General features: G+C 43.3%; 1 protein-coding gene across 1 annotated transcript in view; it reads right to left on the bottom strand.

The window, feature by feature from the left end:
* Cachd1 (cache domain containing 1) overlaps positions 1–27,406 on the bottom strand; it is a 230,084-nt gene that overhangs the window by 134,222 nt on the left and 68,456 nt on the right. The window contains exon 2 of the mRNA XM_051164720.1: positions 9,091–9,153. Within this exon, the coding sequence (XP_051020677.1) occupies positions 9,091–9,153 (63 nt within the window). The remainder of the gene's footprint in view (positions 1–9,090; positions 9,154–27,406) is intronic.

The following is a 27,406-nucleotide window of genomic DNA, read 5'->3' as shown; positions in this document are numbered from 1 at the left end:
ATACACTGAAGCACATGCACGCACACACACACACATACACACACATACATGCATGCATGTAGAGAATAAATATTTTTTAAAAAGTAAAAACAGAATTTGGTTTGAGTCAAAAACATCTTTTAAGAGACAAGATGAGGCAGAGAAACTTTCAGAATGCATAAAGCAAAGGAAAGCTTCAAGAGTTTGTCTTTTGGGTGTCTGCACTGTGGTAAACACTACAGGAAGTTCTCCGGACAGCATCAGTTGGTGCCTTTAGAGAGAAGCGAAGAGCACAGACATGTAAGTATGCAAGACAGACAATATCTTCTCTTTTTGAAGCCGGTGAGGTTTCTTGTTGTTTGTTTGTTTTGTTGTTATGACCCTCCCCCAGGGGTTTCTCTGTGTAGCCCTGGGTGTCCCGGAACTTGCTTTGTAGACCAGGCTAGCCTCAAACTCAGAGAACTACCTGCTACTGCCTGTACAAAAGAGCACCTAACAACTTCAGAAGGCCAGTCTGTGGCAGTTCATTAGTATATTCACCAAGTTAGAACACAGTATTGGCAGTGAACCCCAACTCCCAACATCGTGAACAGGGATGAACTGTATCATCTGTAGCCCTGAAAGGTAACTAAAACAGTATTTACAGGGACATTGATAAATTTATAAACCTACCAAGACGAGACTTGATACCGTTTGAGCATATACAGGGGGAGGAAGTCCCCCTCAGTCACAGTCATAGGGGAGGGGAATAAGGGGAAAATGGGAGGGAGGGAGGAAGGGGGAAGGATACAAGGGAGGGGTTAACCATTGAGATGTAATATGAATAAATTAATAAAATTAAATTTTTAAAAAAAGGGAAAAAAAAGAAAAAATAAATAAATTTATAAACCCGAGAGCTCTATAGGCAAGGGGGTGTTGAAAACCAACTACATAATATTCAACCTAAGAAGCTTTAAAAATAAAAATAAAAAGGAATAAAGACACAGAAATAGAGAACTATGAGACAAAAAGCACGCATGCACACACACACTTTAAGGAAGCCAAGCCCACTGTTTGAAAAGTGGGCTACCACTAATGCACTTACTTCTTTATTCTTTCTCATTCTCAATCTGGCTAAAAGTTTATCTATTTTATCAGTTTTTCCATGAAATAGGCCAGTGTTACTAATTTTCTCTATTGTTCTTCACCCATCCCATTGAAAAGATAAAAAAGGAGGTGGGGTGGGGCGGAGAGATGGCTCGTTGGTTAAAAGCACCTGTTGTTCTTGTATAAGACTCAGGGTCAGTTCTCAACACCCACATGGTGGTTCACAACCATCCGTAACTCCATTTCCAAAGGATCTGAGACTCTTTCAGGACTTCTGTGACACTGGGCGTGCCTGTGGTGCACACACATGCATGCAGGCAAAACACTGGCATACATAAAATAAAACAAATAAGTCTAAACGTTTTTTTGTGAAGATGAGGATGTTATAAACAAATTAGACAACTTAAAAGGATGCATTTCTTGAGGGGGGAAACTCAACCTACCAAATTGACACAAGATGAAATGAAATATCTTAAGCAAGCACATAAAAAAAAAATCAGAAAGGACTGCTATAGGTACAAGCCAAACCCCTCTACATCTGGTAAACAAAAAACAAAAAACAAAAACAACAACAAAAAAACCCCAGAATAATCAAAATTCTTTGCACAAAGAAAACTAGACACGATGCTAAAGGGGACTCTATCATGCATTTACAGGGGGAAAAAATGGCACCAATCTTATTGCTTCAGAAAGTAAAACAGGAAAGATTACTTCCACAGCGGTCATGTAAAGTTGGTGCCCATATGCTATGAAAAATGAAACAATGGGCCAGTGGGATAGCACACACCTTTGATTCCAGCACCCAAAAGGCAGAGGCAGAAGGATCTCTGACTATGAGGCCAGCCTGGTCTACAGAGTGAATTCTAGTACAGCCAGGGCTACACAGAGAGACCCTGCACCGAAAATAAAACAACAAACAACAAACAACAACAACAACAACAAGAATCTATGGAGCAAGGTAGGCCAAACTCCAAAGAAGAAACATGCTCACAGCAAGGAAGTAACTGTGCTACCATCAAGACCCACCATAACCAAAAAGATCAACCGGGAAGATGGAAAAGGCTGAAGAGATGGCTCAGCAGTCAGGAGCACCTGCTGCTTTTGCAAAGGACCTGTGCTTGGTTCTCAGAACACACATGGCAGCTCACAACTTCCCGTAACTTCAGTTCTAGGGAGCCTGTCACTCTCTTCTGACTGCTATAGGCATGCAACACACACAGGTGCAAGCAAAACACCCACACACACAAAATAAAAACAAATATTTTTAAAAGATGAAAATCAATGTTGCATGGTCCTGTTAGTGATATAAATGAAGACCTTGGAATTAGCAGCATGGAGGTCATAGGTGGACTCGCACAGGGCCATTTGCAGGACTAGGTGATGGTCTCCATGAGATGGAGTTGTACTTCCATGAAAGAAATGGGACAGTAGGTGGATGGTGAAGTGGGGGTGGAGAAAGTGGTTTTCTGTGTTTTTAATACAGAAGAACAAGGTTGTTTCATCTGATGGGTAAGATTCTGAGGAGGCAGAGTGAACTGTGGAAGATGAGCGCTGCCAGCAGACAGCCTTGACCAACATCACATTCATTTCTTGAATACATGGCTCGCTCACTCACCACGGTTGCCCACTTAAAAGAGCTCTGCAGTCTTCTAAAACCACTGCTGCTGGCCATTCAGCAGCCCCTGAATTATTAATAACAAAGAGATTATTTGCCATTTTGTTAAGTGAATTATTAATATAAATAATTATGGAAGCAATTGAGGAAAAAAAGACTGAAGCCTTGAATAAATCCAAGGTGGCTCTGGCTCCTTTAGGGGAAGAGGCCAGCATCCCAGAAGCTCTGTCTCTATTGTCTCTTCTTCCATACTTTGTCCTTAGGGAGCCTGCTTTGCTACTTTAGGGGCCACTTACTCAAAAAATTTGTTTTTCTTGATTCAGATTCAACTCCACATAATGTGCTATGTGTGTGTACAACTTACTGTCTTGAATTACTCAAAGCATCTAAGGGAGGGCTTCCTCCAAGAGTGTGTGGGATGGAATTTTCTCTTTCTGAGGCTGTTGCTACTGTCTTTTGGCAGGACAACTGCATACAACAAATCAATCGAAGACTTAAAACACGCTGTTAAGCACTTTAGACTCAGGCTCTGAGGGTTAGTGCAAAAGTAATAATGAGGAAAAGCAGGAAAAACAGTGCACCATAGAGAATTTTGTGATAAGAGTCAAGAATCATGAAATGTTTTTTATTAGTGTTAATTACTTTGCTCCCTTAGCCAAAGATATTAACAACACATTAGATTTCCTTCCAAGTTCCATGATGGACACAAATAAGATCTGACTCTCAAGAAGATCTTATTAGCAAAAATACACAGCAAGAACCCATGGGCTAATGAAAGAGAACATGTGACAGGATTTTAGACAGTAGACTCCTGTGTGTGTGTATGTGTGTGTGTATGTGTGTACACATGTGTACCTGTGTATGTAAACATTATTGCACCCCAAATATAATATGCAGTCATTCTTGTAAAGATTGTGAGTTAAAATTGTGAGCAAAGGAGCTGGGGATGCAGCTCAGTTGGTAAAGTCCTTGTGCAGCACGTATGGAGCCATGGGCTCAACTCCCAGTACTGCATAAAGCCGGGCGTGCGTAGTGGCACACACCTATAATCCCAGCACTTGGGAGACAGAGGCAGGCAAATCTCTGTGAGTTCGAGGCCAGCCTGTTCTACAAAGAGAGTCCAGGACAGCCAAGGCTACACAGAGAACCCCTGTCTCAAAAAGCCAACCCCCCCCCAAAAAAAACAAAAAACAAAACAAAACAAAAAACCAAAAACAAACAAACAAACAAAAACCAAAAAAAGTAAAACTGTGAACAGAGAAGCCAATAGTCTGTTTTGAATAATCAACCTATTTTTTTCTCAAATGTATCCTACAATCAACTACAATAGTCCCTATAATGAAGAGAACAGTGGGATTAGTGAAAATGAAACTATTATGTGGGGTACTGTGTCCTCAGAGTAAAAGTAGGAGATGTGGGCAGACATTTAGCACCAATCAACATCTGCTTTCATCCTTAGGGTATGTGCAAGGTTGGGAGACTCAGAATTTCCACCCTGGATACAGGGCTGGACAGTAAGGATGAAGGTAGCCTCAGGGCTTGGCTCCCACAGAAAAACTATACAAGAAACCAAGAAATGTGAATGGAAGGAGGGATGTGAACTCATCTGATCTTAACACTTGTTATAAAAGTCTGACATGGGGGTGGGAGGTAAGGGCACGGAGAGATGGCTCACATATTAAGAGCACTTGCTGTTCTTCCAGGGGACCTGAGTTCAATTCCCAGCAACCACATGGTGGCTTATAATTATCTTTAACTCCAGTTCTAGGGGATCTGATGCCCTCTTTTAGCCTCAAAGTGCATTCGTGTGGTATACAGACATACACACAGGCAAAGCATTCATGCAAATGAAGTATTGTTTTAAAAATTCTTTTAAGTATACTCCAGGGCTGGAGAAATGGCTCAGTAGTGCAGGATGTGCACTGCTTCTACATAAGGCCTGAGCTAAGTTCCCAGCTCCCATATCAGGCAGCTCACAGCCACCTATAGCTCCACCCTCCTCCTGGGGGACCTGATGCCTTTGGCTTCCGTGGGCCTCCCCGATGATGATGATGATGATGATGATGATGATGATGATGATGAGAAGAAGAAGAAGAACAACAACAACAATAATAATTTAGTCTGATACCTGTACAGCGACAGATTAACAGCCAATGTTAGCAGATCAAACTTGCAGATACATAGAAACAAGTAATCAAGACTAATCAATTGATACAGATGAATGGTTGGAAACGAGTGATGGAAAGCCAAAGCTGAATAGCTACTTCGAAGCCAGTCAACTCTAGAGGGACAGTGTTAACGCAGGAGGTCAGCTCTGGGAGGGCAGGGTAACAGGGCAGCACAGGTTCTCAGCATTCCTTCCATCACGGGAGTTCCAGGATGCAAGTCTCGCCATCGGGCCTGGCAACAAACACTTTCACTTACTGAGCTTCAAAAACTGACTCAGAAGTTCACTTCTTTAGAGGATGTATTAAAGTGAAAGAACAAGAAAAAAACAAAATGTGGGAGAAAATGTAAACACTCAAGGCACAGTCAGCATAGTTATCTTAAACTAGAGTAAAACTTAAAATTTGATCAGTTAGAGTCTGGACACATTTCAAGTGATGGACAGTCAAAAATGACTGGCAGCTGGTTGACCAGATAGCATAAAGATGCAGTATTTTTCTCTTCAGAAGACTCTTTGGATATGGCTGGTTTAGAATACATAGTACAGCACTTCTAAAGTAACTCAATAAATAATGCCAAAAGATGTGTTAATGAACCAATCCCCCCCATCACAAAAAGCTCCTACAGTAACTTGCCTAACATACATAAAATCCTGAACTCAAAAGACAAGTTTTGTGCACCATAAACATGCGAAAGGTCACGTCAACCACTTTTAGATGCCTCAGTTTGACAAAAGAATAAAAATGAGGGAAGAGCAGGTATTAACAAGATAGACCTCAGCAAATCTGCAACGCTATCCCCGGTGAGGTGTGACTGTCCCTCGCTGCCCTGCCGCCACCCAGGACTGGGAAGTGCATGGAGACACAAAGACACCAAGGTGCAGTCCTTCCTCCCAGCATTGAGATGACGACAAAATCAAGTTCCTGCAATTAAAGAGATTTAGCCTATCCAAACTCTGTGGAAAGGATCCAAACAAAATCTATTATAACGTGGATCCATAACCAGCAGGCTCTGCAACAGCACAGAACTAAAATTTGGAATGCAACTAACTGTAGGTATCACAGGGGCTCCTGAGCAACCGAGGGAGCCACAGCAGCAAGATACATGAATTAAAAACAATACACTTAAAATTTGTGTAAAGAACTGCCAAAGCAAACATTAATCTGGGAGTGCGCTGGCTAGTTTTATGTCCACTCATAGGAGCTAGAGTCACTGGATAGGAGGGAGCCTCAACTGAAAACACGCCTCTGCGGGAGATTCTGAATGCAGGGCACTTAATTCGTGATTGATGGAGGAGGGTCCAGCCCATTGTAGGTGGGGCCATCACTGAGCAGGTGGTCATGGGTTCTATAAGAAAGCAGGCTGAGCAAGCCATAGAGAGCAAGTCAGTAAGCAGTACCCCTCCATGGCCCCTGCCTCTGCTCCTGCCTCCACGTTCTGGCCCTGTTTGAGTTCCTGTCCTGACTTTTTTCAATGATGAACAGCAATAAGTAAAGCTAACTAAACCTTTCCCTTTCCAACTTGCTTTTTCGGTCATGGGGTTTTGTCACAACAATAAAAACACAAACTAAGACAGGAGGTAATAAATATAAGACAAACCAAAACATTAAAAAATAAAATAAATAAAAAGCAAGGGAATGATTAATAAAAAATGAGATCAGCAGGGTACAGTGGTGCATCTCTTTAATCTTAACGCTGGGAGGCAGAGGCAGGCAGATATATCTCTGTGAGTTTGAGGCCAGCCTGGTCTACGTAGTGCATTCCAGGCCAGCCAGGGTTGTATAATGAATAAGGTCACCTTTGAGAGATAGGGTAGGTCACTCTCTTTGGCAGGTTATTCGAAAGCCTCCGAAGTCTAGGTTGATATATTTATTTTAATGTATTTCCTTAGAGCATATCTGTTATACTTTATAAACTTCTTTACATATTGGATACATTTTAAGTTTTTGGAAAGACAAAACCTGTTACAAGTGATTCATTAGTTACTAGTGTTCTGAAGTTCAAAGGCGCTATAAGTGTGAATGACTGTGGTGGGGAATGTTGTATAAAAGAGGAAACATGAGAGGCGAACATGTTCTGGCAGATTTTGTCCTGGCTCTTGTCTAATATCATGGAGTCCAGAGATTTAATTGCTTAAAACATTATTTTAATTATTATTACTGTGAACAGGGGGTTCGGGGTGTTGGTTTGTGTCACGGCACATGTGTGAAGGTTAGAGGACAATTCTGTAGAGTTGATTTTCTCCCTCCACCTTTATGTGGGTTCTGGAGATAAAACTCAGATGATCAAGCTAACAGGGCAAGCACCTTAGCTGCTGTGCCCTCTCACCAGCACCTAGGTACAGTTCTTATCAGGAGCCTCTTTTCACTATAAAACGGGGAAACTATAGGCAAACCATCTCAGTGAAATGATCTACAGGTCGCTGTACAGAAGAAGGTTTTCATGACGCGTATAGATTAAAATTTAGGGGAAGCAATAACGGTGCAATGTTCTCCTAACTAGAGAGAAGACGTCAGACCCTCTTGCTTGGGGTGCGTGTTTCTGGCGGGCAGAGTGGAGAGGCTCAAGCAGTTCACGCTGGTTTGACAGTGAGAAGGCACGTAGAGCAGGTGGAGATTTCTCTAGCATTAAGTGGATTTTTTTCCAGGTGAAGACAGTTGAGCAGAGTGAAAGCGCACAGCAAAGCCAGTGGTCAAAAAGAACAGACATTACACATTTGTGTCACACTGATTTTGAACTTATCCTTCTACTTCCAAGGCACGAGAGTACAGGTGACTTGTCCTCTCTTGGGGCCTCGGTTTCCTCCTCTTTGGTAGGACAGTCTGATCCTGAAGGTTATCTGGCAATACTAGCCATAATATATTGAAATGGCCTCCCACCGGTGTTCTGTAAGTGCTCTGCCAGTTGCTATAATTTCTAGCAATTATGTTGAAGGCTTCCAAGCTCACCCATAGCCGGTTTAACAAATGACGTCTGCCCAAGAACAGAAAATAGCTGCACATTCGGAAACAACCCATGTAAGAACCTGTATCTGTTACTTTAAGGGGGGTGGGGGGAGGAGGCTTAAACTGATACCCCAGATCACATTCTTTAAAGGGTTATCAAATAGCCATTCTCTCTCAAAATGCAGGCTTTGTGTAGAATCAGGAGTCCATAACAACTCTTCTAAACGGGAAATGCTGAGCTTAGCCCACAACACTAGACTGTAAATAAGTAACTAGCTTATATTAACTTCATTCTGATGCAAAGCCTTTCTTCCGAGAGAGCACAGTTTAAAGCTCCCATCGGGTCAAGCTGTCTCCATGAATAAAACAGCAGAAGAAACTCAGCATTTACATCGTTCTACGTTTTATTATATTTGCCTTTTTATCCTGTGCGAGCCCTCTGCTGTACTCTGGGTTTTTTAGCTTGGTTCCGTTTCTCATGGAAGTTTCAAACCCAGCTTTAAGTTACTTGTTGACGGTCACATGCTGGAATGAGGTTGGTGGATTAACTGAAATTAAAGCCTCCTTTTTCACCGCTCTTCTCAAGCGCCCGCTAATTATTTATGTTCAAGCTCACCCACACCATGTTTTAATGCAAGAGGCAGTTCACTTGATGCCAGCTGTAAACAAACAGAATCTGGCCTTTAGTATCATGACTGCACAGAGCATGAAGAAGAAAGAATCGGGGGGGGGGGGGGGGGGGGCTGGGGCAGGGGTGCAAGAATTCTAGAAAGAGGGGGAAAAAAGTATCATGAAGCAATAGCTGCTGCGATGCCAGAACCTTCCACTTTGTTCTCGTTGGTCTGACCATTTAATTACCAGAAGTTCATGAGGCAGATATTAGAATTCTATTCCATAAAGCTGCTAAACTATAGATCCCCCCACAAAAAAAAGAAAAAGAAAAAAGGAGGGTGAGGGGATGACTGTTTGCCATGACAAAAGAGTGCCCGAATATGGAGTCTGATTTTTAAAGTCTAGATGCTTGTTTTCTGAATTAGACAAAACACATTTCACTATTTTTAGATCTGGGAAGTTCAAAGATATCCGTAACAAAAGGAAATATTTCCAAGCTCCTCCTGCAATGGTTCCTCTTGGACCAACCACAGTTTCTAAGCACATGAATGTAAGAGTGTCACCATTATGCAGGGAGACACCACAAAAGCAGGGCAGGGTAGGAGGTAAACCTCTAGGGGAGACTGAGGACACCAGTGGGGAGGCAGGACAAAGCTGGCGGGAGTGGCTTGCCTCACCGCTTCTTACCTGCTGAACTTCACTTTCTCCATTGGAGATCTTCTCCGTGTAAACCAAGGAATTGAAGATCCTCTGCAACGAGAGAAAAGGACCAAGAAAATTTGTTTCACTTTCTCTATGTGTGTGAATGATTTGTTGCATACAACAAAATAGATTCACAGAGGAAAATTCTTAATTAAAATACAGTGATTTTCACAGAGAGAAGCACAAATATCAGCCAAAGTCAATCACACTTATTTATTTAAGCATTACCCAGGCGCTATAGTGAAATAAACCAGATGTTACACTATATTTTTTTTTATTTTCAAAAATACATTTAATTACAGATTTCCGGAGCCCATGCCATTTTATCCAGCTGCCATAATCTGACAAAGTTGTGTTTCTCATTTAAGTCCTGCACTCCCTGAATGCTGTAATTGTTTACAGACCCTAAAATATAATGTAATAAAAAAAAAAAAAAAACTCTTTGAAAAGAATTCTTTCCATATTCTCTCATGTCCCTATCCAGCCAGTATCTACCCCATATTATCTATCACCTTCATTACTCAAACACCCCCTCAGGAGAGCAACAAAGATACTTGCCAAATATATGTGGCCTCAAGAGAAGATGCTGACTTTATGCCAGAAAAGATACGGGGCTAGGCTAAGGCACATTGACACGCAAATTCTTCTGCAGGTTCCTATTTAGCATAGCTGAAATCTACCCTTCCACAAACCACCTGAAGTTAAAACAGCTCTGTAGACCTGAGACTTGACTGGAATATGTAACAAAGTAGAAAATAAAAACACAAGTTGTACACCTAGTAAGGGGGAGGGGGGATGGGGGGTTGGTAAGGGTGGGAGTGGGCAGCACTCTCATCGTTTGTCTAAAAGCTTTAAAGGTGCCACGGAACTCTCTAGATGAATCACAAGTCAGACTTGAAGATGTCAGCCAAATTTTTGTTTCTCCTCTCTGTCCTGCTGCCAAGCATTTGTCAGCATCTGGGAAAGCATCCCAGACAGCCCAACACACCTGTGTGGCTGTGGCGAAAGCATGAGTGCCAAGCTCCTCAAGCCCAGAGCAACCTAAACAGAAACGCAAATGAAAGGAGGACACAGGGCTGCAGCTTGGGGGGGGGGGGGGAGGTGAGAGTAGGCGGGAGGGGAGGGCAGAGGGTGGAGAAAGCAAACACACAGAAGGACTGCGATGGAATTACAGCTTTGAAGATTATAATTATAAATCATCACAGCACCGCCCATCACTCCCCCATGTGCCACACATTCACTCAGCAGATGCTGCCACACCCCTTTCCCAATAAAAATAACCCTACAGGAGGAATGCTTTCTTTGATAACGTTTACGTTATTTCTGGGCTTTGTTTGTTTGTTTATGTAGTTGCTCTGCCCTCTCCCTCCCTCTCTCCCCCTCTTTCGCTTTCTTCCACTCTTCTTCTCTCTGGGAGGAATTCTCTTTTGGGAACTAGCTCTCTCCTTCTACCATGTAGGTCTCCCAGGGATGAGCCTTGCATCTCCAGGCTTGGCAGGAAGCAGCTTTACATACTGAGCCATCTTATCAGCCCAGGAATGTTTCCATGACTGGCTTGGAGTAGTTCTCATAACAAGAACAGCACTGGGTAAGATGTATGAAATGCTTACTGTGGGATAAAGACAGGAGCATGTTCTCTCTACTCGCATTTCTTCTGCTGGTGTGTTTCTGTTTGGCAATAATTTGTTTCCTAAGCAGGGGTTCCACTGTATAAACTAGAACTTACCACATAGCCAAGGCTAGCCTTGGCCTCTGCCTTTAATTCTCTTGTCTCAGCTTCTCCAGCTTACGTTAGTTTTTAAAAACACCTTCCTGACAGACACTACATATTTTTAAATTTTTTTCTTTTTATTCACATTTATGTACGTATGTATGTATGTGTGTGTGTATGTATGTATGTTTGTATGTATGTGTGCCTGTGTGAAGGTTTATGGACCTGAGTGCAGGTGTTCTTGGAACCCAGGTGTCAAGTCCCCTGGATCTGGAGGTACAGGCGGTTTTAAGGCACCTGATATGAGTGCTAGGATGTCGGGCCTTCAACACTCTTAACTGCTGAGCCATCTCTACAGCGCTGACAGACACTATTATTATGCCAACACATAGATACACAAGCCTAGTGCAATGCACACACTCATGGAATCTTTGTGTGCCTGTTTTTTAAACGACTATACTTATGAAAACCCAAGAGCTTTGGAGGTTTAAAAAAGTTGATCAAAATCACTCAGGAATTTGAAGCCAGGCACTGTGGCTCCGGAGCTGACAGACCGAATCCTGTGTCTCATTAGGATTTGCCAGCTGGTTAAGTTTTTGCATAACAAATTTGTTACCAAGATATATCATGCCAGCAAACTCTAACTAGAACAGATTTTTTTTATAGCACTTACTAATCCACTAATCAGTCATTTGTTGTACATATCAATTCTGCTCCAGATTCCGCTGGGGGTTATTTTATAATCAAGGGGCATCAGGATTCTTGAATCCTAAAACACATCTCATTTTTGAAAAGGAATTATAGGGCTGTGGACATGGTCTGGTGACAGAGTACCTGTCTAGCATTAGCCCTAGATTCCATCCCATGCGCCCCTGGGAGAGGGAATGGGGCAGGTAGGTGTGTGTGTGTGTGTGTGTGTGTGTGTGTGTGTGTGCGCACGCGCGCGCATGTGTGTTGGGGGGACGCAGATTATAAGCCCCCCCATCCATCCCTATAGCTCTAATTTCCCAGTCTCCAGAGCCTAAGGCAACATTTTCACTCACTGTAACCCTAGAATATATTCTAGACTTTTCTATAATTATTTTTTTCCACAAAGATGCTCAGTTCCTTTTCATTAAAAATTAACCTGTCTGAAGCAGCAATTCCAGGTCTTGGTGAACGTACACACGTCTTCCTCTATCATAGCAGGAGTATACATTAGGAGGTCCAAGGAGGTCAAGCAGACCCACTGTGCTCAAGCCAACACTTGCCAATGGCCAAGCGTGGTGTTTCTCTGCTTCTTAATTCTAAGCATGTGCTGCTTTAGGGCCAGTCCATGAGGTTACTTCAGTTCCTATCACACTTGTAATCCTAAGAGCAATGGGAAAATGGGGCAAATTCTTTGGGACTTGAGACAGGGTTTCTCTGTGTGGTTCTGGACATCTTGGAACTCAATTTGTAGACTAGGCTGGCCTCTGCCTGCCTCTGCCTCCCTCCCAAATGCCAGGATTAAAGGTAGGCACCACTACCCCCTGCAGGGATAATATTTTAGGTAGTTCATTCTTTGGCTTGCAAACATTTCTATACTGTCTATACCTAATAAATTAAAGTACCAAGTCCCATATGTGTGTAGTAGTGATTCAGGGGAGTCTGTTTTTAGTACACCTCTCTAGCCACCGCAGCACTGAATGGCAGAGCGATCACCAAGTCTTTGCTCTTCATCTTTCCCCTGGTGGCAATGCTGGGGACATGGCTTAAAACTTCAGAGAGAGACCATAGGAACATATACAAGTTACAGCTGGCACAAAATTTAAATGTTGGCTTATGTGTGGATAAAATCACAGGATACAGAGTAATTTTGACCGTGCTCCAAAAGAGCTATGCTCAGCTCTCCAAAGTTTAGAATGTTTATAGTTTCTAATTTCACACCAATTGCCGCACTTAACCTCCATAACTACCTGTGTAGGCAGGGCAGGTATTTTACAGATTCAGAAACTACAGCATGAAAGTTAGGAACTGTGACCTAGGTGAAAAACGGAAGTAGGCTCGAATTAAATACAAGCAGTGTTTTTTTTGCTAAACTGCCAGACAAAGTTTATTCATATCACCGTGCTGTTTGGATGGTCCAGGGATCCTTTGTAGAATCTGGCTATGGTGTATTGGTGATAGAGAACGGCTCACCGTGATTGAAACTTGAACATTTCCTGCTTCATTTTCAGCAAGATGTAAAGTTTTGGGAACAATCAGAGTTCTTGTTCTCCTATAACAGGATTCTGATGAGTATTCTTGAGAGGTCAGAGCCTCCATTCCACTCTCTGGATGAATCACTCACAGTAACAAACTGAGGGTGGGGAATTAGGAAGTAAGGCCACCATTCTGCTTGGTATTCCAACTTGTCACTTTGCCTAACTTCCTGAAGAGCCAAAGGAACTCAAGCAATTTGAACTGCTTTTTGTTCTTGTTTTTCTTTGTTTGGTTGGTTTGGTTTGGATTTTTGAGACAGGGGCTCTCTGTGTAGCTCCGGCTGTTGTGGAACTTGCTCTCTAGACCAGGCTGACCTCCAACTCAGAGATCAGCCTGCCTCTGCCTCCCAAGTGCTGGATTAAACCTGAGTGCTGGGACTAAAGGCATGCCTGACTCATGGACTCTTAGCTTGAACACCACTCAAAAGACCATCAATTCTCCTCAGTTTGCAAAGCCCTGGAAGTGAAGTCCAAAGACACTACCTGATATCTTTCATTACTCTTTCCTGTTCTGCAAAGTTCTCAACTACTAAAAGCAAAAATATCTTTTAATAGATATGGAGACTTAAAGTTATTTTTAAATAAAAAAATTTCACTGAATCCTTGTTATTAAATTTATTTCCATAATTAAAAGAAAATAAAAACAAAGTCTTATCTTGTGCATGGGATCTGCGTTAATGTACACATTGGAAAGCTGGCCATATCTTCTAGAGCCAAGCACATACTTAATGCTGCAACCCACACCTGACAGAAGCATGGCTGTGTGCTCACTAAGGCAAGTGTAAGGATGTGCACAGCTGCACTACTCCTAACAGTTCAAAGCCAGAAGCAACTCCCATGCCGATCCACTGCAGGAACTGAAGTGATGCACACTCAGAATTAGCACACAGCAACAGCAAAGCCCATGAACACGGCACATTACCACCACATTACATCACCACAGGACCCCTCAAATATCGAAGGAAAGAAGCCTAATGCTAGAATACATAAGAGTATAATTCTATTTATACCAAGGCAAAGCCAGGCAAACCCAAATCTGTCCTGTTATAGTCTGGATAGTGGATATTTTTCCTGGAGAATGAATAGAACAGGAAATGGCAGAGACTTGTGGAATGCTGAAATGTTCATTTTAATGCTACATTTATTTAGTTAGTTGGGGGCTGTGCATATGTGTGTGTGTGTGTGTGTGTGTGTGTGTATGTGCGCGCGCGTGTGTGTAAGTGATATTGACCCCATGTGCCATGAGCCAGTCTTACTCCATTCTTCTGGTTTTCAATCTGAGTGCTGGTTATTTATCAAGCTGTGCTTTTTAGAGGCATTTGTATGTACACTAGTTTTATGTGTATTCAAGGGTGCACATGTATGCATGTGTGCAGAAGCCAGAAGACAATCTCAGGTGCGAGCCCCAGGAGCATCATCCAGAGGACAATCTCAGGTGCGAGCCCCAGGAGCATCATCCGTATCCTTTGAAGACGGGGTCTCCCAGGATTGGAGCGCATCAATTAGGCGTGGCTCGCTATCAAGCCCCCAGGATCTCCTGGCTTCATCTCCTCTGACCTGAAGTTACAAGCTAGGGCCAGCACTCCTGGCTTCACACATGGGTGCTGCAGACAGAGCTCAGGCTCTCATGCTTGTGAGCAAAGCCCTTCCCTCGCTGACAAGGGGGCCAGTCCAGTCCTTCAGCCCTTCCTTCGGCTGTGTGCCTCTTTACAGTATGATGTACTGCAGTAAGGCTATGCTCAACACTGTACTCCAGACAGACTCCCTGAAATACACTCAGCCCAAATGTTCTCATATGTATTTAAAAATGTATTTAGGAAAAGAGGAATGTTTGCTGGACTAATACAAACACCTAGAGATAAGAAAAACATAAACCCAACCCATTAGCTGGATGATCCTTGGCTGTCCCAGCTAGTGACAGCCTGTTGCTCTGTATGAATTACAGCTATACATTTAAAGCTTGTAATAACTCTCGGTTTTTCTTTTTTTTTTAATGATTCCTAATTCTTCAGGTTCTCACCCAATGTACTATTTAAGTCTGAATTTTCTGTAAAAACAAAAGGCATCTTTACATGAGTTTCACTGGACCCAGATAGTTTAAACACAATACAATTCAACACAATTTGTCTCTAACACATCCTATTCTTAAGCCTGTCTCTTTTCTTCCCCCTTAAAAGATGTTCCAGTCACGGTTAAAAATTAAAGAGATACAATCGAATTCAGTTCCTCTTACCAACTGTTTGAGAGAAGGGGGGTAAAATATAACCCTTCTGATTCTCTCTCCTTCTTCCCACCCTCCAAAGTATTATGGGCTACAGCCAGCTACAGCCTTGTCCTTCCCTGGCCCTACTCTGATCCCTAGCCTTAACTCACAGCCATCCCCTCCAACCCTACTTCTAGTTAATGAAGCCTAACAGATGGCAAGAGAATTTGTTTGCTGGAACAGGAACAATTACAAGGGTGTTTAATAAGATGGTCAGTCCAGACAGGGCCTCACCTTCGCTCTGCTCCCCGCCTTGCCAAGTTTTAACAAGATGTTTAAATGAAAGCTATAGTAGAGTGCCACAGTGAAGGAATAAATACCCCAACACGCCTAATGAGATGCCGCGGCTCTCCCTCCCTGCTCTTGGCTAAGGAGTTAAGGACTGTGTTTCTACTCTGAAGCTTGTTCTCATGCGGTTTTATGGGTCTCTGTGACCAGTCCATATGGCTGACAGTCACTAGCAGCTTCACCCAGCTCTGGATCTGTTGCTATGATCCTAGGGATTGTGGACAAAGGCGAGGAAAATAAAGCCTAACATTGTAATCTCAGCCAGCTGAGCACCAGGGACCATGAAGGACCAGCACCACCATTTAAGGAAATTCCAAAATTGCTGGAGAATGGACCAGCGGCAACATAACTGACATGTTTGGGGGGGGGAAATAAAGCACGTGCATACCCCATGAGTAATCTTTTACCAGAGTTGGGTCCCCTCAGTCTGATTTTGGCTAGACTGTTTAACCTCACGTGGTTGCACACCTGGAAGGGCCAGGAGAAAGGCCTTTCTCAGAGGAGAAATGATCGTTTTGAGCTCTGAGGTCACAAGCCTGCCTCAGCAAACAACCTTCTTAATCCCCAACTCCCTTATTCTGGACATATGCCTCAGAAGTTTGCTGAGAGTACTGGGAAGATTAGCCCCTAAAATAAAACTTTAAAGTAAACAAAATATCCAACAAGGGACAGATCAGAAGCAAGGCATGCAGCTGTCAAAAGCATGTTTACAATAACTTGTGTTACTGTTATTATTTTAAAAATAGCACTTAAATAAATAATATTCTGTGTGTGTAGGTTGCTACAGACAACGCTATGATCTGTATGACAAGGGAGTAGAGTGCATTCTAGTGTCTTACAACACAAACCTTCAAAATATTCACAATGTTTACCACAGCTCTTCGGGGTGATGACAACAGGAAACAGAAACTGCTCAGAATCACCAAGTTCTGACTCTTATCCTTTGCCAGAAGCCAAAAATTCCTTTGTTCCTGTCCTGGCTGGGAGCCAAGAACGCCAGAAGGGGACCCTGGTTCCTGCTCTGACTTCTGTTACCTTTATTGTCCTTTTTTGTCACCTAGATGAAAACCTTTGCCTGGGAGGAAGGACACAATCAAATCTAAGAGGTACATGGACATGGGGGTAGGGCAATGGAACTAATCAATTCATCCCTCTTTATGTCACCCCAGCTTCTGCTGTAAGTCTCATCAGTACCCCTAGACTAGCAACTTGATGGCAGCCAATGGTCTCTTGGGGACCCGTTATGTAACAGGAACTCTACTGCCTCTTGTCTCTTAAAGACTCACTTATAATAACATCACAATAAAACCCCACTCTAAACACACACTCCTATTGTCCATGAAATTCATTCTAGGAGTTCAGAGACAAAGGACTCTGAGAAGCCAGTGGCTTTGGGGGACTCTGAGAGCTGCTTGGCCTGGTACTCTAGGCCCCTCAACTATGCTCACTTGGGGTCAGAGAGGAAGCCTTTGTCATTCAAGCTCCCCAGCTTTTCCTATATTGTTACTCTTTACCGATGCCTTGTTTTAGAGATGAAGAAATTAAGGTTCCCAGGTTTAACTCGTCTCCTGTGTGGTCTCCTAAACCACAGAGCCTGGCAGCAGCAAACGAAGTTCTTCTTGGTTCATAACAAAGGAAGAGGCTCACACCAGAGAATTTCAAACAACAGTAATGATACAACAGGTGACCTTGCACCAATCAGGCACAGCCCAGGTACAGCCCCACAGCTGTTTCAAAAGCTGCTGCAGACAAAGTTCATGGCTAACTTGTTTTGGTTTGTTTTGTTTTAAGACATAGGTTTCTCTGTGTAGCCTCGGCTGTCCTGGACTCCTTTTGTAGACCAGTCTGGCCTCAAACTCACAAAGGCCCGACTGCCTCTGCCTTCCTGAGCGCTGTAATTACAAGCGTGTGCCACTACAGCCAGCAAAATGAATAATAATATTTATTTATTTATTTATTTTGGTTTTTCAAGACAGGGTTTCTCTGTGTAACAGAGCCCGGGCTGTCCTGGACTTGCTTTTGTAGACGAGGTTGGCCTTTGAACTCAGAGATCTGCCTGCCTCTGCCTCCCTGAGTGCTGGGATTAAAGGCGTGCCAGCGTCACGCCTGGCTCTGACAAGGACTAATTCTTGAATGATGCTCCAGTCGGTCATGTGCTGGCACCTTATGAAAATAACTCTTCTAGCTGTAGCCCTAAGATCTGACAGTCTCACACAGACACATGTGCACATAAAATAAAAATAAATCTTAAAAAGAAAGAAAACTGGAAAATGCTTAAAGGAGAAAGAAGGAAATCTGTTTGACTGCCCCGGGAAAGACACTGTTGTTCATGTTTTACTTCATGTCCTTCCAGATTTCTTGGGTGTGTAGCTCCAAACCTTGTTGTAATTCTTTAGAAATTAGTGACTCCCAGCCACACTATATTACACGTGGTAAGCATAAATGATTCTTGTCCTCGTTAATCTCACTTATTAAACCACACAGATGGCTATTGTGTTTTGGTTGTTTATTCAACCAGCTAGCAAAAAGAACATATCTTTTTATCCTTAAGACTGAAAAAAAAAAAAAGAAAGAAAATTCCCAATTCTCTCAAAAATCTTTTAACTCTCTGGGTAGTCAGTCTATCAACATAGTCCTTGAACTTCAATTGTTTTCCTCTTCCCAGTTCCTTTAAGCTCAGCTCTAAAGCGCGCGCACGCACCCCCGCAGCACGCAGGCACGCAGCACGCACGCGCACACCCTGGCCACCAGCACCATCACCATCATTATGGTGAACTCCCTAGCCTGATGGCCTTTTACTTTTACACCCTTCTAAGCAATGTCTGCTCTGAGTAGTAAAGCATATGAGTGAGTCACAAGTTGGTGTGACAAGTGTCACCTTCACAAAGGGCTGCCTCTTAGGGGATTCTCTATTTCTCAAAAGGAATTACAAGGGAAAAGAAAACAGCAGGCACTCTGAGTTAGCAGTGAAACTATAAAGCGACTTCAGCCAGCAAAAGTTCTAGTTAGGATCACTTGATTGCCTGTCGGGGCTGGTGGATCAGATGCCCAGGGCACAAAGGGAAACAGAACAAGGCGGAAACACTTTCGTAAGTGCAATAAAGATCGGGAGGGGTTTGTGTTTTCTTGTTGTTGATGTTTTGGCTTTCAAAGGGGATACAGGAGAGGAAGTCATGTCCATATGTGGGACAGATTCAGCCTGGGGCCGGTGTAACTTTCGGTAAGTAATATTCACAGTAATGTGCAAGGCAACCGCTCCAAAGACCAAAAGTGGACTTGCCCAAATGCTCTGCGAATGTTGCCAAATGTCCGCTCCCTGCTTTCACTCTACTCACCCAGGTGCCCCAGCCATACTCCTGCTGCTCCGTTTTGTTTCACCTTGAAAGGGGAGGGCACTGATAACTGCGTGTTTATTCTTGGGGGTGCCATCTCAATATTTCCTAAACCTTCCGTATTCTGTATGTGAAAAACAAAACAAAACGATAAATGCCGAGGGTTCCATTAAGGATAATGGCAATGGTGAGTTGGTGAGCTTAACCTTCCAGATGCTGCTGTTTAATCACGTCACAGTCAGCCTAGTACTTCGTGAAGAATCAGGAGCCATGAAAATAACAAACAAACAAACAAACATTAGTATGGTGGCCCTGTGCTGTCCAGGAGCTCATGCACTCACTGTGAGGGGAATTAATTTAAAGGAGGAGGAAGGAAAAGAGAAGGTGGTGAGGGAAGCAATGCCATACAGGCTCTATTTAGCTGTGACTGTTTGGCACAGGCTCCACATGTGGTCCAAGTTCACAGAGGGGAAGATGGCTGAAAGAAGCTCGGGCCTGACTTTGAGGTAGGATTTAAATAGGAAAATCGAAAAAGGAGCTTGAGAAGAAAGCATTGCTGAGTGTTTGCTGAGAAGGTAGGTCTGTCACACAGCAGGAATTACTTAAGGAAGTATTCACTGAGCCACCCTTTTAGGCCAGGAGCTGTTCCTGACCCCAGGGATGCCAGGCCATCCCTGTCTGTGTGCAGTCTACATCTCTGGCCCCCTGGCCTCAAGAAAACCTTTCCAAAGGACAAAGCCAGGGACTGTATCCACGGTCAGGCCAGGGGTTCTCAGTTCTAGAAAGAGGCTGGTGATTATGACTGAAGACACTGGTAACAAACAGTCTGCTTTCACAGGGCGTACTGGCAATGAAAGCGAACTGAATGGGACTGAAAAGATGGGGTTAGACTGAAGGCTTGCAAGTCAGGAAGAAGAGCTGGGAATTATGCAAATGAGTTGGCGCTTGGTGAAGTTTTTGAATGGGTAATCGAATAAATGTGTTTGTGCCAAGAAATAAAGAAATGTGAAAAGGATTTAACTGGAGAGAAAGAGAGTGGAATGGATGCTTTAAAAATCTTTACAGCCTACTTGCGCAGACCACAGCCCATTTCCCAAGCTGGTCAAACATCTTTTCATAAAGGTAAAATACATACGGTCCTTTCACACACTCAACACACACTCAACACACACTCAATGGTTAGCGTCCCCAGGGCCTGTGACAACTCCTGGAATCAAGTGATCTGAATCATCTGTGGGTGAGCTTCAAGTACCTGGATTTGTAGCTGCCCAAGTGTCTCATCTCTGCAAGATACTACGAACCTCTAGGGGACCTGTCTTATTAGTTTTGCTGTCCCTAAAGGGCTTGCTTGCATGAGGTTGCATTATGAAAAGAGACTGTGAGAAGCAGTTATTTAAAAACAAATGTTTCAAATAACTTAATAAAAAACAACTGTTGGAATTTAAACAAAGTTGCAATCTTGCATTGTGACATGAGCGAGATTTCTTTTGACTTAAAAAAAAAAGTCATCTGTTTATTTATTTCTCTGTGTGCAGGCACACATGTGGAGTTCAGAGTTGGACAACTCTTGGTGGAGTTGGTTCTCTCCTTCCACCAAGTGGGTCCTGGGAATTGAACTCAGGTTCTTAAACATGGTAACAAGTACGTTTACCCACCCCACCATCTTGCCAGCGGCCCTGAATACTGTCTTCCTTATGTATTTTTCAAGTGTTCATTAATCTAGTATCCCAAAAGAGAATTTTTTTTTGGTTGTTTTTCAAGACAGGGTTTCTCTGTGTAGCTTTGGCTGTCCTGGACTCGCTTTGTAGATCAGGCTGGCCCCGAATTCACAGAGATCCACCTGCCTCTGCCTCCTGGGTGCTAGGATTAAAGGCATGCACCACTATGCCCGGCCAAAAAAAGAATTCTTATGTATGTGCTTTATGTAAACAGCTGCTTTAGGCTGGTCATGATGGCAGTGGAAGTAATCGCAACACTCTGAAGAATGAGGCAGCAGGTTAGTGAGTTTGAGGAACACTTCATAGGTGAAGATGGCTAAACAGATGCGTTTCCAACACAGTCACCATGCACACATACACAAACCTTAAAGAGCAGTGACAATGAGCAGCTCTGTTCACACTCGGCTTCCCTGGGCTGAGCAGGCAGTGATGGGGTCCACCTGTAATCCCAGCATGGAGGCTGAAGGAAGGAAAGGAGTCAAGGCCACCTGGACCACACCATGAGACTGTCTTCTCAAGAAATTAGTTCGGCTGCACGTGGTGGCGCACGCCTTTAATCTCAGCACTCGGGAGGCAGAGGCAGGTGGATCGCTGTGAGTTCAAGGCCAGCCCATTCTAAAAGGCGAGTCCAGGACAGCCATGGCTAACACAGAGAAACCCTGTGTCAAAAAGCAAAACAAGGGCTGGAGAGATGGGTCAGTGGGTAAGAGCGCCGCCTGCTCTTCCAAAAGTCCTGAGTTCAAACCCCAGCAACCACATGGTGGCTCACAGCCATCTATAATGTAATGTGATGTGATGCCCTCTTCTGGCTGAAGGTGTACATGCAGGCAGAACACTGTATACATAATAAATAAATAAATAAATCTTTAAAAAAAAAAGCAAAGCAAAACACACACAGAAAGGAAGAAAAGAAAGAAAGAAAGAAAGAAAGAAAGAAAGAAAGAAAGAAAGAAGTTCTGGGGGGAGAAACCCAAGTTAGATTCTACAAAACGCTAGGAGTCTAAAATGGCCACTCTACAAGTACCCTGGAATTTTATTGGAACTCCAACTGTGACTTCTGAGCCTGTCTCCCTGTCATGAAATTTCTTTCAGGAAGTGCCACTGGCTTATGAATTCTGCACCACTACCACCTTACTCCCCATACAGGGGATTAAACCCAGGAGCGTGAGCAAGCTAGACGAGTGCTCTAACCACTGACCTACATGTCTCACCCTCCATTTTTTGTTTTAGAAAGATTAATTTCTTTTGTTCTCTGTGTACGTGTGTCTTGCCTGCATATAAGTAAGTGCACCACATATGTGCTTGGTACCCAGGAAGGCTACAAGAGGGTGTGACCTCTGATGTTACAAATGGTAGTAAGCTGCCATTTGAGTGCTGGGTATCAAATCTATATCCTCTGAAAGAGCAGCCAATGCTCTTAGCCATTGAGTCATCTCTCCAGCCTAGACCTTCTCTCTCTTTCTTTTTCTTTCTTTCTTTCTTTTTCTTTTCTTTTTTTTTTTTTTTTTGAGATAGGATCTTACCGTGGACTAGCCTTAAACCCCAAAACCTCTGGCCTCTGCCTCACAAGTGCTGGAACTAAAAGTCTGTCCCAACATACCTAGCTTTAATTGATTCTAAAAACGTATAAATACATCTCTGCACTTCGTTGTAAGGGAGTGGATGCAATGGATATTTTAAGATGAAGATTTGAATGGAGAATAATTCACACAAATGTTGAGTTTAAATGTGAAAATTTAAGACATGATTCAAAGCAGTTAGCCAGTCTAGAATTGATGCTATGCCAATGTGATTACATACATGCCTCCTATACCTCCCCCAGGTGCCTGGTTCCTCAGGGTCCCACACAACCAGGGTACGTGTCACAAATAAGAAGTGCCATAACACTTTGGCTGAACGATGGCTCTCTGGGATTATATACACACACACACACACACACACACACACACACACACACACACACACACATGTATGTATAATTTTAATGAATAAATACATTATGGGTAGAATATTTCTTCCAGATTGTAGGGTTCAGAGGTAGAAAGCGGGTGGTGGGATCGTGTGCTGACTCCCTAGAAGCAAGTGGTCATGGATGATTCAGATCTTCCTGGCTCCCCATTTATAAAGTAGAGGTGAAGCTCAGTCTTAACTACAATGACTGGTGGATTTATCTTCCACATACAGTAAGAGCTCAATAAATCATAACGTTTAAAAATCGTAAATGTTTAAAAAGAAAGATTCCCAGAAATAGTCATTTGAGATTACTTGGGCTCTGATTCTAACATTAGGAACTTTCCAAAATTAGCACTGCCGAAACCTTCCAAAGGGATGAGGTATTTAACACATCTTCAGTGAATGGCTTTGGCACCAACGATCAGTTGTGACCTCAGAAGCTCCAAAGGTCATTAGAATGTTGGCTTCTGGTGTCAGCAGAACTGCTTGTAGTCAGGACCTTCCCCAGTGTAGTGATTCTCCCTTGATAAGTACCTAGAGGAGGGGCTGGAGAGATGGCTCAGTGGTTAAAAGCACTGTCTGTTCTTCCAGAGGACCCATGCTCAATTCCCAGCACCCACATGGCAGCTCACAACTGTCTGTAACTCCAGTTCCAGGGGATCTGACACCCTCACACAGACATACATGCAGCCAAAAGACATAACATAAAAATAAATTATTTACAAAAAAAAAAAAAAGTACCTGACCAAAAAAATAAACAACCCAACTTTTGGTTTAGCCTAAGCCAAAGCTTTAGATGCTGATACTAAGAAGTTGTGGAAAGCAAGCTGCCTTTGAGTCATATGTTTCAGGGGTATTGGTCCCTCCCAAGCTAGCCTTCCCAATAGACAAGTTCCTGCCCCACTACTGAGAAAAGTACCAGAAGTGATTGGTCCTCTCACAGCCCACCTGAACAGGCCAAAGAAAGCGGTAATGGTGGGATAAGAGACTCCAACCCTTCAGCCCCACCCCCACCAACTATTCCATAAGCAGTGTCCTTGGCAGGAAGTATCTGAGATACTTGAGCCAGCTTCCCAGATCCACGCAAGCAGAGTGAAATCTTAACACCACCTGGTCCTACTGCCACTGGATCGTTACTTTTTTGGTTTACTGCAAACATTTCTTAATGAGCATTAGTAGTGGCCCTCACAGAGGGCAAAATCACACAGCCTGTCTAATGTGGGAACCGACATCTGGGCTTTGGAATAACCCAGACAGCAACTTTTCAGAGGAAATTATGTGAGCCTTGTGCAGAGTTAAGCAGCAGAAGACCTCCCCACCCACAGAACCAGGACAGGGGAGTCACAGTGGCCTAGGTGAGCTGCTGGCATTAAAGGATCTACTGCCTAGACCAGGGAGAGTCCAGTTAAGCTTGGCAATCTTAAGATCATTGCTGATTTCTCAGAACAGCCAGCATCTGGCATAATAACTGATACAAACCATACGGTCTGACTCATTTGACATAGAAGGAAGGTATGTGAAGTCACCAACCAGACAGAACCCAGTTGTATTTCCCCTAGCTTTCAGTCTGGCACTGTTCAATTTTACACCATGCTAATTTCTCATATCATTAAAAAAAAAAAAAAAAAAAAAAAACCTGGCTGTACTGCGTACCAAATTCAAAATGAAACCATATTTATTTACCCCACAATGCCAGTTGGAACAGGAAGGGAAATTATCTAAAACTCCTGAACAAGGAAAAACCAGAACATCAAATTATTCTGTTCTCCAAGTAAATATTGAAATTGGCATGCATTCTTGGAAAGGAGGATGGTATGGTAGAATGAGCGTGGGTTCTGGAAGCAAGGAGGCTAGACTCTAGCTCCTGTGGAGTTGAAGACACTGTGCTGAAATGCCCAGTGACTCCATTTTCCTTCCTATGGGAACGGCTTCCTGCTACACACCTCATCCCTTAGGACCCACCTTCATGGTTCTTGCATAATCAGGTCATCTCTAGATCTGTGGGCCACACTGGACTGATGTCTATGCAGATGGGGGTCACAGGTCAGAATTTTATACAGCCAAACCCAAGATTTGCTTTGTGTCTGAGTCTAATAGCCACGTAGTGGGAAAAGAGCTATCCACACAGCTGAGTTATAATATCCACACATTGAACTAAGTCCAAGACACTTTGGGACCACCATTTCTCTTTATGTTGTTGAAGTACTATAAAATCAGATCATTGGCACAAACCCACAAGTATCCTAAAACCATTAAACTCACTTTAACTCTATGGAATAAACTGTATCAATATCTGTATTCTGTTGTTAGGAAAGCTTAGTTATCAGTGAAGACTGTAGCAAGGAGTGCCCAGTGTTCAATACGCACAGCATACAGCAGCCTGCGTTAGTTTTCTATCCCTACCTGTTGCTCACACTGTAACATGCAACACAGCTTGGGTTTGCTTGCTATACATAAAAAAAAAGCTTACTCATTGCCCTCTCTCCTCCACAACTAGCTCACATTGGACCACAGGCCAAGAGGAGGCGAGCTTATGTGACAATTATCAAAGTACCCTGGAGGCCTACTGACTGGCTTGGGGTGTCCTACACCAGGGAATTTTCAAATCAACATTTGTGTTGTGAATCCCTTGATGTGTCAGGGGACTGAATTGAGTTTCTGGCACAATCTGAGTTTCTGAAGTACATTTTCAGTTATACATAAAACAATGTTTCGACAGAGAGAGGAGACAGGGGAAAGAGGGAAGAGAAGGTGGAGAAATATCCATTAGTTTACTTGAGAAGGAAGGCTACTTTCTAAATCTTCAGTCACCACAGAAGCCACTCTCCACTCGCATCTCCAAGTTCAAGTTAAAAGATGAATAAGGAAGGAAAAAAGGAGTGATCACTCATTCGTAATGCCACTGGCAGAGGTCTGGGTTCATACCTGATTTACAAATGAGAAGACAGAGTGGGCATATGAGTGACAAACTTACATTGTCTCATATCCAATATTGATCGCTCCTCATACAACACTAGGCTTCGAAAAGTCCAGGCCATAGACTCTGGAATCAAAGTCCTTGGGGCACTCAAGCCACGGGAGAAAGCCTTGAGAACCCCCTTTTGTCCCAAGATTAGCCTTCCCCATCTCCAAGCTCTGGAAGTGTTTGATTGACAGTTCTGACACAGCTCTGCTTTCTGTTACTAAACACAGATTATAGTCCAGCTGCAAGGGTGACTGTGCAAAGGACCGGCACCGAGACATCTCATCCTTAAAGGACACAAGGGGACAGAGGAGTGTGATACAAAAGTGAAAGCCCCAGTGGACATTCTACAAGTCACAGCAGGACTAAGAAAGGGACATGCCACCCAAACAACACTAACCAGGAGCCCTGTCTCAGTCACAGCATCTGACAGTGCCTGTGGAATAGAGGCAATAGCAGGCAGTGTGTCTGTCCATTTGCCTGGGACACCAGTCCTCAAGAGCTCCAAATCTATGCCTTTTCATTTTCCCTCCCACTGAGATTTTATGTAGATACAGTGATCAAGTAACACAAAAGGAAAAAGAGATACCTCTTGTAACACTTCCAACTTATAGTCCATTGAAAGAACACACTGGAGCCAGCAAGATAGTTCAGTGGGTAAAGGCGCTTCCTGTGTGAAGACTCAAGCCTGAAGACCCACATTTCATTCTTGGAACCAAAAGGAAAAGGAAAGAAGTGACTCCATAAAGTTGTCCTCTGACCTCTACACACGTCTCTCTCTCTCTCTCTCCCTCTGTCCCTCCCTCTCCCTCTCTCTCTCATAAGAAACTTAAAAACAAACACAAATAAAGGAACACATCATGATATCAATGCTCTTTGAACAGATGCTCTGAAAACAAACACTGGGATGAGCCGTAGCTACATGGCATGGCTGTGTGAAGACTCTCATTGTCAAATAGAAACATTGGAGATGTAATAGTGCTGATAGCTTGACAGCTCCGTCCAGTATTTCTTCATTTCTTAGTATCCCAGAAGCTCAAGGCAGTACCTCTCAGCCCCTACGAAGTCCCCAGTTGCTCTTAGGGTACACGAATGAATCTGGTGGCTCAAGTATTTGCAGCACTTCCCACTTGCAGCCCCCACTGCACCGCATCTAGCAGGCTCCTCTTGGGGCCTCTTTTGGGAACTACAACCTCTAGACTAGGCAACTCATCTCGCTCACTGCTATTCTCTAGCAAAAAGATGCCATCATCTGAGAAGGGACCATAAGCTTTGTGTTACAGGGGAGGAACCAGAACCTAGTATTTAGGAGGCTACAATGCTCTTGCCATTTCCAGGACTCAAACTCTTCAATGACTTCTTGAAAGATTCATAGTAAAAAAAAAAAAAAAAAAAAAAAAAAAAAAAAAAAGATATCCTTATCCAGCTCAGAAGGCCAGCCCTCCGAGTTTCTCCCAGCCTTCTTCCCACCTTAAACTGCTTCAGCCACATTGGTCTCTAGGCTACTACAGCATCTGCCCAGCATCCTCCATCTCCAGTGCTCCATGAGTCCCTGTTCCTCCTCTGAAACCATCACCTTTGAGTGGGTTTGCTCTCAGAATATAGCCATTCCAAATGAAACACCAATTCATACAAAAAAGCAATTCCAGTAGTTATTGGCACATCTGCCAAGCCCTGATTTCCACTCTTTGATATTAGCTTTTTTTTATAATGACATCTATGGATACGATCACACGTTTTGGTCTCACAGTACCCCTCATGCCTTGTGGTATCCTACAGTAGCCATTTCAAGCAATTCTTAAAACGGGCACAAACAGCAGTAGCCACAAGAGAATCATGCTTGAATAAAGAA

This window comes from Acomys russatus, chromosome 2 (assembly GCF_903995435.1).
Source record: "Acomys russatus chromosome 2, mAcoRus1.1, whole genome shotgun sequence".
Lineage (NCBI taxonomy): Eukaryota > Metazoa > Chordata > Mammalia > Rodentia > Muridae > Acomys > Acomys russatus.
The sequence above is the reverse complement of the archived record's forward strand: the minus strand, read 5'-3'. Positions and strand labels throughout refer to the sequence as shown.